Source organism: Nerophis ophidion, linkage group LG25, assembly GCF_033978795.1.
Source record: "Nerophis ophidion isolate RoL-2023_Sa linkage group LG25, RoL_Noph_v1.0, whole genome shotgun sequence".
Taxonomy (NCBI): Eukaryota; Metazoa; Chordata; class Actinopteri; order Syngnathiformes; family Syngnathidae; genus Nerophis; species Nerophis ophidion.
This window is the reverse complement of record NC_084635.1, coordinates 17,634,422-17,650,000: the sequence shown is the minus strand read 5'-3', so window position 1 is coordinate 17,650,000 and position 15,579 is coordinate 17,634,422. Positions and strand designations below refer to the sequence as shown.

The window sequence follows — 15,579 nt, the reverse complement described above, 5'->3', positions numbered from 1 at the left end:
CCTCTAATTAGCTTTTAACGCGGGTGTTTTTACATAGGATGCAAGACTTTCAGCGGAAATGCAGCAGCTCGGGTAAAATAAAGAAAACTTTCAAACCTGCCAAGCCAGTTGTAAATCAAAGGCCACAATGCATCTATTTGTAGTTCCATATTAGGGGTGTGGGAAAAAATAGATTCGAATACGAATCGATTCTCATTTATTCAATTTTTTTTTTCTTTTTTTAATCAATCCAACAAAACAATACACCGCAATACCATAACAATGCAATCCAATTCCAAAACCAAACCTGATCCAGCAACACTCACAACTGCAATAAACAGAGCAATTGAGGAGACACAAATGCGACACAGAACAAACCAAAAGTAGTGAAAGAAAAATGAATATTATCAACAACAGTATCAATATTAGTTATAATTTCAGCATAGCAGTGATTAAAAATCCCTCATTTGACATTATCATTAGACATTTATATATATATATATATATATATATATATATATATATATATATATATATATATACATTTTCTACCGCTTATCCCCTTCGGAGTTGCGGGGGAAGCTGCAGCTTATCTCTTATATATATATATATATATATATATATATATATATATATATATATATATATACATACACACACACATATATATATATATATACACATACTGTACATATTGGTTCACCACAGCCACAATCATTCACAGTAATTTCAATTCAATTTCAAAAGTACAAAGAACCAGGATTGCGCAATAAACCCAATTTACTCACAATGCATAATATTAAGTTTTAACTGATTAAATCAAATTATTTTCAAATCAACATATTTCTGCTAATTCTCTGGACATTTTATGCTGATTTTAATACATTGAAATACATGAAAAAACTTGATAATAAACTATGCCATGAACAAAGTTTAGAATGTGGAGTGTAGGGTGAACAGAAATCAAAAAAATGTATATAATAATATGCATTTTCTGTGGCATTTTCATTTTTTAGAATCCACAGTTCAGTTAAGGTCGCAGAAAACAGCAATTCCTCAATTTTGTACTTGTTTTGCTGTCAGTGATCATCACCTGTAGCCTGTAGAAGAACGCTGGTAAAGGATGTAAAGTCCCATAAATTTGACATTATTACTGTACAGAAAGACAGACAGTTGCAAAAAGTAGTTCCTTTTTAACCTGCTTCTGGAGGTACGGAAAAAATTAACATTTTCCCCTTCAAAATGGTAACGAGATACAATATGTATATTTCTTGACAGTAGACCTCTGTAAGAAAAACTTCTAAAAGTCTGTTTCCACAGATACTGAATGTAATTTACTGCAAATGCCATATTTCCAATTGTGTATGACTTTCTGAAGACTTACAATGATTGTGTTGACACCAACTATATTGATAACACAATTGGAGAGTACAAAGAGGAAAAAATCTTCATGTTGAATATTTTTACTACTGTACATCCATTACTCCTGTGCTTTGTAGCAATAGACTCCATGCTTGTCCTGGGAAGGGGGGAAGCCAAAGCTTCGTACTCCCGGCTCCGAAAGACTGCAATTTCTTCGTGGCCTTGTGATGGGATATCGAACACTTCCATCGGCCAACCAGCCGGCATTGCAGTGATCCAAGCCCGTCAGTTTCCATGCTGCGTAAAGCTGGCCGACTTTGGCGATCTGGGCTTCATCGTCCTCACAGGCCTGCCGAGCCTCTGTCAGGTTCATCTTGCCAGAAGGCTGAAAGTAGTACACTTTCCCTGTGGATGGAAACAGGAAATAAGACATTTATGAGAATTGTTGCTTTTCCAATATACAGTAGTTTGAGTCCCAAATACATGCATTTTGAACTCAGTTTTTTAATAAATACATTACAATGTTTAACTTCACCAACATCACCAACATAATCAGTAATAAACTTTAATATAGAGCCTAAAATGTCATGATTCGCTACTCAGATCATGGCATATTCTGGTTTTGTTCTGTTTGTATATCACATCCTGTTTGTTATTTGACTTCCTTTGTTCCTGGTGGCACTTCCTGTTTTTGTTCCGTTGCCTAATTACGTATTTATGTCACCTGCCTTGTGTTTCTCACGCGCACCTGTCTTTTTATTACCTCCCTATTTAAGCCTGCCTTTGTTTGCCATTGGGCTTTGCAGTGTAAAAAACTTGCTTTTCTATGCAACAGGTGACGTCGCTATCCCCAATCGTGGTAAATATCTTTTGTACTTGTTAGCTTCCACGCTATTCCTTCGTTTGTACCTAGTTCACATGCTAGCGCTTTCTGTTCTTTCTAGCTCCCAATGCTAGTTCTGTTTGTTTTGTCTATAGTGCCTATGTGAAAGTCTTTTTGTTCTTAGTCTATTTTTGTAGTTGTAAATAAATCATCATTCTTACCTCAACGCTGTGTTGCATTCTGCTGCATCCACGAGAGAATGCAACCCGCACCACGATGCCAGCAAAGCGTCACATGAAAAACTCAATCACTACTTGCCAATGACCCCAGTGCTTCTACAATTAGTTTGATTTAATGAAATGTTTTTTTTAATTTTATGCTTTTTTATACAGCTCAACACAAAATGGACATATGCACACATTTAATGACTATTGAAAAAAATACCTGCCTTGTGTTGTTGTCTTTTCAGAGTTTGTATTTTGTAGGAAAACAGAAAGTGTATTCTTGCTGTAGGAGCACTTGTATTCAGAGGAGGAGCTACACCATGTTTAGATATCAGTGTCATGCATTAATAACACAACATGTGGATTGTTATTATCATGGTTTGATTGTCAAAGATGTTTGGTAATGTAAAATGTGATATTTTTTACATGAAATCAATGTTTTGGATATTGTGTACTTTAAGTACACAAGTTAATGGTATTCATTTTGCTGCATGACAATGACTTAACCTTCCTTATTTATTAATAATTTGTCATTTTCAGCCTGCTAAACATTCTGTAATTGAGGTGTATCAACCAGAGCATGTTATAAAATAATATACGCTGTATTTCAATCTGCCACAAAAGGTCCCCCTCTACACTATATTCCTCAACTGATGTACTAATATTTATAGATAGTTAGAGAGTACTTTATTGATTCCTTCAGGAGAGTTCCCCTCAGGGGAAAAAAATGCATTTTTATGCATTTTTAATTTGCATTTTATGCAAATTTATGTAGGTAGATATATCACGGACTAAACTACAAAATATATCTGAAATTCAAAGCACCATTTTTGTTATGATCCGCTGCCTGGATCATTTTATGATTTAGAATTTTGAGTCTTTTTGTGTTTTCTGTTGGTTTTGGATTCCTTCGGTTCCTGTTTGTGCACCTCTCAGTTGGTTTCCATAGTTACTCATTATTTTCACCTGTCGCGTGTTCTGGACGTGCACCTGTTTTGTGATTACTGTCATTATTTAAGCCTGCCTTCTCCAGTCAGTCAGTCTTGCTTCCTAGTTTGTTTTTATACAACAAGTAACGACTTTTGTTTTCCTGCTCTCTACCTGCTAGCTTCCACGCTAGGCTTTTTGTTTTCTAGCTCCCATGCTAGCTCATTTAGTTTTGTCAAAGTCTGTTTTATTTCTTAGATAAACAATTTCCTACCTGCACCCTGTGTCCGAAGCCCAGCTGCATCCCTGGGAGAACGAATCCGCATCACCATGCGCCCAACTCGTTACAATTGTATTGAAACATTTTTTATTTTGTTACTGTAGCGAATGTGACGTATAGCGCTATTAGTGTGAAGCCAGAAGTGTGTGATTGGTAGCGTTGTCTTGACATGTTTTGATGAAGGTTTCCAATTAAAAATGACTGTAGACTTTTTTACCTGCTGAGCTTCAATTTAATCTAACCAAAGAAGTTAGTCTAACAATCTACATTTTATGTTATAAATGCAGCAAACTGCATATAAACACGGAAGTGAAGCTCTTCCCCTCTAAATGCAAGCACGCCCACAGGTGTTCGCTCCAATTATGTAGTGGCTTTGGACCTGGTATTTCCATAAAGTACCCTTTTCTTTGTGCATTTCTCCCCGCTATTTTCCCGCTTGTGGCTCAACAGTAACTGAACGTCATTACATTTTTTCCACGTTGCGGAATGGCCCATCGGTCAAAAAATAGTCAGAACGCATGTGCGTTAATCGCGTGTTAAAAAAATTATTGCCCTTTAAGAAACTTATGGTTAATGCGTTACATTAATTTTGACGGCCCTATAAACAATACATTTTCACCAATAACACTCTATTAGTGGAAATTATTATCCTGTGTGGACCGCCGAGAGGACATTGTAGACCAGGGGTCACCAACCTTTTTGAAACCAAGAGCTACTTCTTGGGTACTGATTAAAGCGAAGGGCTACCTGTTTGATACACACTTAAATACATTGCCAGAAATAGCCAATTTGCTCAATTTACCTTTAATAAATAAATCATATGTATATAAAGAAATGGGTATTTCTGTCTGTCATTCCGTCATACATTTTTTTTCCTTTTACGGAAGGTTTTTAGTAGAGAATAAATGATGAAAAAAACACTTAATTGAACGGTTTAAAAGAGGAGAAAACAGGAAAAAAATTAAAATTTAATTTTGAAAAATAGTTCATCTTCAATTTCGATTCTTTAAAATTCAAAATTCAACCGAAAAAAAGAGAGAAAAACTAGCTAATTTGAATCTTTTTGAAAAAAAAATAATAATAATTTATGGAACATCAATAGTAATTTTTCATGATTAAGATTAATTTTAAAATTTTGATGACATGTTTTGAATAGGTTAAAATCCAATCGGCACTTTGTTAGAATATATAACAAATTGGACCAAGCTATATTTCTAAAAAAGAAAAATCATTATTTCTTCTAGATTTTCCACAACCAAAATTTTAAAAGAAATTCAAAAGACTTTGAAATAAGATTTAAATTTGATTCTAAGGATTTTCTAGATTTACCAGAATATTTTCTTTGAATTTTAATCATAATAAGTTTGAAGAAATATTTCACAAAAATTCTTTGTCAAAAAAACAAAAGCTAAAATTAAGAATTAAATTAAAATTGATTTATTAATTTAAATTGTCAGGAACGAAGAGGAAGGAATTCAAAAGGTAAAAAGGTATATGTGTTTAAAAATCCTAAAATCATTTTTTAAGGTTGTATTTTTTCTCTAAAATTGTCTTTCTGAAAGTTATAAGAAGCAAAGTAAAAAAAATAAATGAATTTATCCAAACAAGTCGAGACCAAGTCTTTAAAATATTTTCTTGGATTTTCAAATTCTATTTGAGTTTTGTCTCTCTTAGAATTAAAAATGTCGAGGAAAGCGAGACCAGCTTTCTAGTAAATAAATACAATTTAAAAAATAGAGGCAGCTCACTGGTAAGTGCTGCTATTTGAGCTATTTTTAGAACAGGCCAGCGGGCCACTCATCTGGTCCTTACGGGCGACCTGGTGCCCGCGGGGACCGCGTTGGTGACCCCTGTTATAGACTCTTGAGACAAAAGGCTTCTACTAAAATGTGCACACATTAAATTGCCACAATAGCAGGCGGAGGATATGAACATATAATAATTGCGTACTCGCATTGTGATTTATCAGGCCTAAAACTGTTCTGCGGCCGCTATTTTCAGTCTATATTTTGAACTTTAGTAACGGCGGTACAAGCAAACGACCTTTCTGCCTTCTGGAGGACGTGTGATCGTGTCGACAAGCTACATATTTCTATAAGAAATAAAAAACATTAGACATATCATCTTTTCCAGCAATTCCGTATTAGAGCTTATCAGTGACTCAAGGGCTGATTTGAAGACAATCAAACACCAAAACAGTGGCTGCTGGTAGTTTTTATTTTTATTTTTATGAAGTTCGTTTTTTCATACTCCTCTCTGAGCTGCTACCTTACCGTGGTAGAGGAGTTTGCGTGTCCCAATGATCCTAGGAGCTATGTTGTCTGGGGGTTTTCATGCCCCCTGGTAGGGTCTCCCAAGACAAACAGGTCCTAGGTGAGTGATCAGACAAAGAGCAGCTCAAAGACTTCTATGGAATTACAACGAAATGAACCCAGATTTCCCTCGCCCGGACGTGGGTCACCGGGGCCCCGCTCTGGAGCCAGGCCCGGAGTTGGGGCACGATGGCGAGCGCCTGGTGGTCGGGCCTGTTCCCATGGGGCCCGGCCGGGCACAGCCCGAAGAGGCAACGTGGGTCATCCCTCCAATGGGCTCACCACTCATAGGAGGGGCCATAGAGGTCGGGTGCATTGTGAGCTGGGCGGCAGCCGAAGGCAGGGCACTTGGCGGTCCGATCCTCGGCTACAGAAGCTAGCTCTTGGGACGTGGAACGTCACCTCACTGGGGGGGAAGGAGCCTGAGCTAGTGCGCGAGGTAGAGAAGTTCCGGCTGGATATAGTCGGACTCACCTCGACGCACAGCAAGGGCTCTGGAACCAGTTCTCTCGAGAGGGACTGGACCCTCTTCCACTCTGGCGTTGCCGGCAGTGAGAGGCGACGGGCTGGGGTGGCAATTCTGGTTGCCCCCCGGCTCAAAGCCTGTACGTTTGAGTTCAACCCAGTGGACGAGAGGGTAGCTTCCCTTCGCCTTCGGGTGGGGGGACGGGTCCTGACTGTTGTTTGTGCTTACGCACCAAACAGCAGTTCAGAATACCCACCCTTTTTGGGTACACTCGAGGGAGTACTGGAAAGTGCTCCTCCGGGTGATTCCCTTGTCCTACTGGGAGACTTCAACGCTCATGTTGGCAACGACAGTGAAACCTGGAGAGGCGTGATTGGGAAGAATGGTCGCCCGGATCTAAACCCGAGTGGTGTTTTGTTATTGGACTTTTGTGCTCGTCACAGTTTGTCGATAACAAACACCATGTTCAAACATAAGGGTGTCCATATGTGCACTTGGCACCAGGACACCCTAGGCCGCAGTTCCATGATCGACTTTGTAGTTGTGTCATCGGATTTGCGGCCTTATGTTTTGGACACTCGGGTGAAGAGAGGGGCGGAGCTTTCTACCGATCACCACCTGGTGGTGAGTTGGCTGCGATGGTGGGGGAGGATGCCGGACAGACCTGGCAGGCCCAAGCGCATTGTGAGGGTCTGCTGGGAACGTCTGGCAGAGTCTCCTGTCAGAGAGAGTTTCAATTCACACCTCCGGGAGAACTTTGAACATGTCACGAGGGAGGTGCGGGACATTGAGTCCGAGTGGACCATGTTCCGAACCTCTATTGTCGAGGCGGCTGATTGGAGCTGTGGCCGCAAGGTTGTTGGTGCCTGTCGTGGCGGTAATCCCAGAACCCGTTGGTGGACACCAGCAGTGAGGGATGCCGTCAAGCTGAAGAAGGAGTCCTATCGGGTTCTTTTGGCTCATAGGACTCCGGAGGCAGTGGACGGGTACCGACGGGCCAAGCGATGTGCAGCTTTAGCGGTCGCGGAGGCAAAAACTCGGACATGGGAAGAGTTCGGGGAAGCCATGGAAAACGACTTCCGGACGGCTTCGAAGCGATTCTGGACCACCATACGGCGCCTCAGGAAGGGGAAGCAGTGCACTATCAACACCGTGTATGGTGCGGATGGTGTTCTGCTGACTTCGACTGCGGATGTTGTGGATCGGTGGAGGGAATACTTCGAAGACCTCCTCAATCCCACCAACACGTCTTTCTTTGAGGAAGCGGTGCCTGGGGAATCTGTAGTGGACTCTCCTATTTCTGGGGCTGAGGTCGCTGAGGTAGTTAAAAAGCTCCTCGGCGGCAAGGCCCCGGGGGTGGATGAGATCCGCCCGGAGTTCCTTAAGGCTCTGGATGCTGTGGGGCTGTCTTGGTTGACAAGACTCTGCAGCATCGCGTGGACATCGGGGGCGGTACCTCTGGATTGGCAGACCGGGGTGGTGGTCCCTCTCTTTAAGAAGGGGGACCGGAGGGTGTGTTCCAACTATCGTGGGATCACACTCCTCAGCCTTCCCGGTAAGGTTTATTCAGGTGTACTGGAGAGGAGGCTTCGCCGGATAGTCGAACCTCGGATTCAGGAGGAACAGTGTGGTTTTCGTCCTGGTCGTGGAACTGTGGACCAGCTCTATACTCTCGGCAGGGTTCTTGAGGGTGCATGGGAGTTTGCCCAACCAGTCTACATGTGCTTTGTGGACTTGGAGAAGGCATTCGACCGTGTCCCTCGGGAAGTCCTGTGGGGAGTGCTCAGAGAGTATGGGGTATCGGAATGTCTTATTGTGGCAGTCCGCTCCCTGTATGATCAGTGTCAGAGCTTGGTCCGCATTGCTGGCAGTAAGTCGGACACGTTTCCAGTGAAGGTTGGACTCCGCCAAGGCTGTCCTTTGTCACCGATTCTGTTCATAACTTTTATGGACAGAATTTCTAGGCGCAGCCAAGGCGTTGAGGGGTTCCGGTTTGGTGTCCACGGGATTAGGTCTCTGCTTTTTGCAGATGATGTGGTCCTGATGGCTTCATCTGGCCGGGATCTTCAGCTCTCACTGGATCGGTTCGCAGCCGAGTGTGAAGCGACCGGAATGAGAATCAGCACCTCCAAGTCTGAGTCCATGGTTCTCGCCCGGAAAAGGGTGGAGTGCCATCTCCGGGTTGGGGAGGAGACCCTGCCCCAAGTGAAGGAGTTCAAGTACCTAGGAGTCTTGTTCACGAGTGGGGGAAGAGTGGATCGTGAGATCGACAGGCGGATCGGTGCGGCGTCTTCAGTAATGCGGACGTTGTATCGATCCGTTGTGGTGAAGAAGGAGCTGAGCCCGAAGGCAAAGCTCTCAATTTACCGGTCGATCTACGTTCCCATCCTCACCTATGGTCATGAGCTTTGGGTCATGACCGAAAGGATAAGATCACGGGTACAAGCGGCCGAAATGAGTTTCCTCCGCCGGGTGGCGGGGCTCTCCCTTAGAGATAGGGTGAGAAGCTCTGCCATCCGGGAGGAGCTCAACGTAAAGCCGCTGCTCCTCCACATCGAGAGGAGCCAGATGAGGTGGTTCGGGCATCTGGTCAGGATGCCACCCGAACGCCTCCCTAGGGATGTGTTTAGGGCACGTCCAGCTGGTAGGAGGCCACGGGGAAGACCCAGGACACGTTGGAAAGACTATGTCTCCCGGCTGGCCTGGGAACGCCTCGGGATCCCCCGGGAAGTGCTAGACGAAGTGGCTGGAGATAGGGAAGTCTGGGCTTCCCTGCTTAGGCTGCTGCCCCCGCGACCCGACCTCGGATAAGCGGAAGATGATGGATGGATGGATGGATGGTTTTTTCATATATAAGCAGCCAAAACGCACCGACGGCGTGCTAAAAATAAGTGATGTTGTCTAAATTGCAATTCCAAATTTGAGACAGAGTGGTACGGCACAGATTTTAGATGTGTTCTGCATGTCCAACAATATTGTAAAACAGCACAGGTTGGAGACCACATTAGTATAAAGGAAAATGAGTGTCTTCATGATGACTGCCAGTAAAGTAAACCCAAAATCCTCATTTAAATAAGGCGGTCTCCACCAGGTTTGCATTTGTTATCAATTAATGTGGTATCAATGTTATCACATTTGTTATCAAGGTCATCAATTGACACTCATTCTCAGTAGATCACCTGCAAGATGCCCACTGCTAGAACACACAATTTAATAGTTAGTACTCATTGTATAGACCAGGGGTCACCAACTCGGTGCCCGCGGGCACCAGGTAGCCCGTAAGGACCAGATGACTCGCCCGCTGGCCTGTTCTAAAAATAGCTCAAATAGCAGCACTTACCAGTGAGCTGCCTCTATTTTTTTTTAAATTGTATTTATTTACCATCAAGCTGGTCTCACTTTATTCGACATTTAATTCTAAGAGAGACAAAACTCAAATAGAATTTGAAAATCCAAGAAAATATTTTAAAGACTTAGTCTTCACTTGTTTAAATAAAGTCATTAATTTTTTTACTTTGATTCTTATAACTTTCAGAAAGACAATTTTAGCGAAAAATTAAAACCTTAAAAATGATTTTAGAATTTTTAAACACATATACCTTTTTATCTTTTAAATTCCTTCCTCTTTTTTCCCGACAATTTAAATCAATGCTCAAGTAAATTTATTTTGTTATTGTAAAGAATAATAAATACATTTTAATTTAATTCTTAATTTTAGCTTCTGTTTTTTTGACAAAGAATATTTGTGAAATATTTCTTCAAACTTATTATGATTAAAATTCAAAAAACATATTCTGGCAAATCTAAAAAATCTTTAGAATCAAATTTAAATCTTATATCAAAATCTTTAGAATTTCTTTTAAAAATTTTGTTCTGGAAAATCTAGAAGAAATAATGATTTGTCTTTGTTAGAAATATACCTTAGTCCAATTTGCTATATATTCTAACAAAATGCTGATTGGATTTTAACCTATTCAAAACATGTCATCAAAATTCTAAAATTAATCTTAATCAGGAAAAATTACTAATGATGTTCCATAAATTATTTTTTTAATTTTTTCAAAAAGATTCGAATTAGCTAGTTTTTGTCTTTTTTTTTTTCAGTTGAATTTTGAATTTTAAAGAGTCGAAATTGAAGATAAACTATGTTTCAAAATAAAATTTTCATTTTTTTCCCTTTTTTCTCCTCTTTTAAACCGTTCAATTAAGTGTTTTTTTCATCATTTATTCTCTACTAAAAACCTTCTGTAAAATGAAAAAAAATATACGACGGAATGACAGACAGAAATAGCCATTTCTTTATATATATATAGATTTATATATTAAAGAGGCTTCACGGTGGAAGAGGGGTTAGTGCGTCTGCCTCACAATACGAAGGTCCTGCAGTCCTGGGTTCAAATCCAGGCTCGGGATCTTTCTGTGTGGAGTTTGCATGTTCTCGCCGTGAATGCGTGGGTTCCCTCCGGGTACTCCGGCTTCCTCCCACTTCCAAAGACATGCACCTGGGGATAGGTTGATTGGCAACACTAAATTGGCTCTAGTGTGTGAGTGTGAATGTTGTCTGTCTATCTGTGTTGGCCTTGCGATGAGGTGGCGACTTGTCCAAGGTGTACCCCGCCTTCCGCCCGATTGTAGCTGAGATAGGCGCCAGCGCCCCCCGCGACCCCAAAAGGGAATAAGCGGTAGAAAATGGATGGATGGATGGATATATTAAAGATAAATTGAGAAAATTGGCTATTTCTGGCAATTTATTTAAGTGTGTATCAAACTGGTTGCCCTTCGCTTTAATCAGTACCCAAGAAGTAGCTCTTGGTTTCAAAAAGGTTGGTGACCCCTGGTATAGTCTGTCCAATGTTTAATAGCTTTGTAATATTGCAATGCAAGTCAGCACTAGAATACAAACACCTCACCTCGCAACGAAGAGGAAAAGCAGAAGGCATCATAGCGATGAGGTTGCGACAGGCGCTTTCCGTAACTCCGGATGCCTGGGGCAAGTCCAGAACCGCCACAAGTTGCTCTGGGCTGAGTGATGGGGTACTGGACTGTCCCGTCGGCCAGCCAGCCTGCGTTGCACCAGTTCAGACCTTCCTCCCAGGCCTGGTAGAGCTGAGTGAACGTGGCCACCGTGGCGTCCTGCTGCTCACACGCCTGCTTAGCCTCCAGGAAGGTCAGGTAATAACGGCCGAGACGATGCTGGTATGGAAACACCACACCTGAGTAGACAAGTTTGGGTTTGTTTTTTTACCATGGTAATCTACAGTATTCTGTACTGCAGAAGTCACATGTATGTCCATTGAAAATAAATACATTTAAAAATAGAAACAATTAAAAAAAAAATGAAATGCGTCCATCCATTTCTACCGCATGTCCCTTACTGGGTCGTGGGGGCTGCTGGAGCCAATTAAATAAAAATGGAAAAAAAAAAAAAGATTTGAACAATACAATTAAAAAATTTAAGTAAAACACTTCTAAATTTAAAAAAATATGAAATTAAAACATTTAAATCAAAATAAAAAAATAAAAAATAATAAAAAACATGAAAAAAATGCTAAAGTCATATTGTATTAGTTATTTTATTACAGTTTTTTCGCAGGAGACAATAGTGAGAGTCAAGGGTGTTATAGAGGGGCAAAAAGAGAAAAATGGGGTGACCACTTCTAAACGGTAAATGGGTTATCATTGTATAGCGCTTTTTTACCTTTAAGGCAGTGGTTCTCAACCTTTTTTCAGTGATGTACCCCCTGTGAACATTTTTTTACTTCAAGTACCCCCTAAACAGAGCAAAGCATTTTTGGTTGAAATAAAGAGATAAAGAAGTAAAATACAGCACTATGTCATCAGTTTCTGATTTATTAAATTGTATAACAGTGCAAAATATTGCTCATTTGTAGTGGTCTTTCTTGAACTATTTGGAAAACAACTAAAAACTTGTTGAAAAATAAACAAGTGATTCAATTATGAATAAAGATTTCTACACATAGAAGTAATCATCAACTTAAAGTGCCCTCTTTGGGGATTGTAATAGAGATCCACCTGGATTCATGAACTTAATTCTAAACATTTCTTCACAAAAAAAGAAATCTTTAACATCAATATTTATGGAAGACGTCCACAAAAAATCTAACTGTCAACACTGAATATAGCATTGTTGTATTTCTTTTCACAGTTTATGAACTTACGTATTTTGTTGAAGTATTATTCAATAAATATATTTATAAAGGATTTTTGAAATGTTGCTATTTTTAGAATATTTTTTAAAAATCTCACGTACCCCTTGGCATACCTACAAGTACCCCCAGGGGTACGTGTACCCCCATTTGAGAACCACTCCTGATCTACAGTATTCTGTACTGCAGAAGTCAAATGTATGTCCATTGGAAAAAAAAAAAAAAAAAAAAAATTAAATGCATCCATCCATTTCTACCGCTTGTTCCTTACTGGGTAGTGGGGGGTGCTGCAGCCAATTAAATAAAAATGAAAAAAACTACTAAAAAAATACAATTAAAAAATTTAAGTAGAAAACTTATAAAGTAAAAAAATAAGAAAAAAAAACCATGAAATAAAAATACTAAAGTAATATTTTAGCAATTATTTTATTACATTTTTTTCGCAGGAGACAATAGTGGGAGTCAAGGGTGTCATAGGGGGGCAAAAAGAGAAGAAATGGGGTGAACACTTCCAAATGGTAAATGGGTTATCATTGTATAGCGCTTCTCTACCTTTAAAGTATTCAAAGCGCTTTCACACACATTCACCCATTCATTCACAGATTGATGGCGGGAGCCGCAGGCTAACCACGACCCAACAGGAGCAAGAGTAAAGTGTCTCGCTGGCACCGCCGCTCTACCATCCGTGCCACGCCGTCACAAGAAGTTCTGTACGATACTGTATTACGGATACTTTCAGGTATAACATTTGGATTTCAGTCGTGGGGACAGGACTAGCTTGGAGCTTGGAGTAATGTAATGTTGTCCAAAAAAGTATTTTATGTTCAAAGTAAAATAAATAATCGTTTTTTTGAAGATTCCATGGCGATTTAGTTTTATGTTTGCCTCATATATCTTGACTGAAATTTGGATCAACTCCCCTGCAACATCGCGGGAGCGTTGCCTCTTAGACCAGAGTGTGTAACTGTTGTTATTCTCGAAAAGTTTTATGTCAACAACAGTGAGCCAACTTTAAATGAAGCCCAATGCTCTTCCTGTTTTGATTCTTACTGAAACCCGCTACTACACACCACGCAGTCTGATAGTTTATAAATCAATGATGAAATATTAACATTGCAACACATGCCAATATGGCCAGTTAAGTTTACTAAATTACAATTTTAAATTTCCTGATGAGTTTTTTGTTGAAAACGTTGTGGAATGATGACGCGTGTTTGTGAGGTTAATGGTTGGAGGGGACATATTAGCCCAGCACCACTTACGGCTAAAAGTCGTCTCTTTTCATCGCGCAATTACACAGTATTTTGGACATCTATGTTGCTGAATCTTTTGCAATTTGTTCAATTAATAATGGAGACTATAAAGAAGAATGCTGTTGGTGGAAAGCAGTGGATTGCAGCTGCCTTTAGCAGCGAAACACAGCTGGTGTTTCTTTGTTTGTTCTGAAGCTTTAACACAGAGCGGTCAAGCGAACATGTTTCTATACGTCAACCAGCAAGTTATTGGATGGGGAAATTGTGATATTAGGTCGGCTCTTACCGAAGACCTGAGTGTATAACGCGACCTCATCCTGCAGCTCAAAAAGGCAGCTATGATATTGGCTCCTCGGCTTCTCTCAGAGACACTGGCATTCACCGCAGCCATCCGCCTTCAGGTATGACTTTATAATCTCACTAAAATACTAATAACACAAGAGTTTTCCAGACTTATCCTTGTAAATGTGTCTAATTACATCTGAAACGCTACCACTGCCACCGTCTGGAGCCGTCGCCTTTTCTTTTCTTTTCTTTTTTCTTTTTTTTTTAGTGCTTCACTCTAACTTTCCTCATCCACAAATCTTTCATTCTCGCTCAAATTATTGGGGAAATCGTGGCTTTTTTGGTCCGAATTGCTCTTACTGCTGGTGGCTCACATTATAAACAATGTGAGGATGTGAGTAGCCCTCACACCGCACATCATCTGCTACTTCCGGTACAGGCAAGGCTTTTTTATTAGCGACCAAAAGTTGCGAACTTTATCGTCGATGTTCTCTACCAAATCCTTTCAGCAAAAATATGGCAATATTGCGAAATGATCAAGTATGACATATAGAATGGACCTGCTATCCCCGTTTAAATAAGAACATCTCATTTCAGTAGGCCTTTAATTTTTACTTGTTTTGGTGGCGTGATGTCGATCATTGCAGTGAAAAGCAGCATCACAGAAAAAAACAGCAGCGTCTCTGAGCAGTGAGCCTGTGGACGGTCGAGAGTTAAACAGGCGCTTTCCGCTTGGTGCAAGTGTTTGACTTGTCTCTATTCAATGTAGTGAGATATTATTTCGGAAAGTAAAAAGTGCAGAGTGCAAAAACTGCCTTTTGAAATTGTGCAAAGGACCAAACGCATGAACCTAACAATTTGATATAAGTGTCTCTGTCAGAAAACTGGTAAGGTATAAGTTACCCTTCAACTCAAGGTCCACTGTAGTCCTCTTGTCCTCCAGTCCGTCCACCACTTCACAGACATAGCGGCCTGTGTTGTTCAGTTGGAGTTGCGTCATCACAAGTGCAGCATCTTCTGGAAAGTTCTGCCTGAGCTGCACACGTCCTCTGATCGACAAAAACATGTGATTTCGGGGAATACACTATCAGTTCGCACGTAAATCTACAAAGAAAAACCTGAATTCTCCAAATGTTCTTCTACGGGACCCCGCAGCTACCAGCACATCCGTCTGAGGCCCCCCAGCGACAGAAACCCAGGACCACTTAATTCGGACCTTCCTGGGAGAGTTCAACTCAGGCTGGTACCAAAACCTACATGGCAGGGTGGCGTTTTCTCCTCGGAGTGCAAACACGGAGGAAGGAGATTCAACGTGGAGGTTCACACGATTGTATTGACCTGGAAGAAACAACAACATGGGAATATTAAGAAACGCACTAATAAATTTTACTGATACTATCTTGATCACTTTGTATTAAAAATTCAGTTCCTTATAAAAATGAAATGAACATTAATAGTCACTGAGATATCTGAAAAGTCACAGTTTCAACCCCAGAATGTC

The 15,579-nt window shown here is 40.6% G+C and overlaps 1 protein-coding gene across 1 annotated transcript; it reads right to left on the bottom strand.

Annotated features, from left to right (window-relative positions):
* Positions 1-843: 843 nt before the first annotated feature.
* LOC133542886 (hyaluronan and proteoglycan link protein 3-like) lies at positions 844-15,410 on the bottom strand. Its single transcript, XM_061887122.1, has 3 exons — positions 14,982-15,410; positions 11,284-11,586; positions 844-1,746 (listed from the first exon to the last, which is right to left on the bottom strand). Exons 1-3 carry the CDS (start codon positions 15,142-15,144, stop codon positions 1,460-1,462), a joined length of 753 nt encoding a protein of 250 aa, XP_061743106.1. The 5' UTR covers positions 15,145-15,410; the 3' UTR covers positions 844-1,459.
* Between the last annotated feature and the right edge of the window lie 169 nt (positions 15,411-15,579).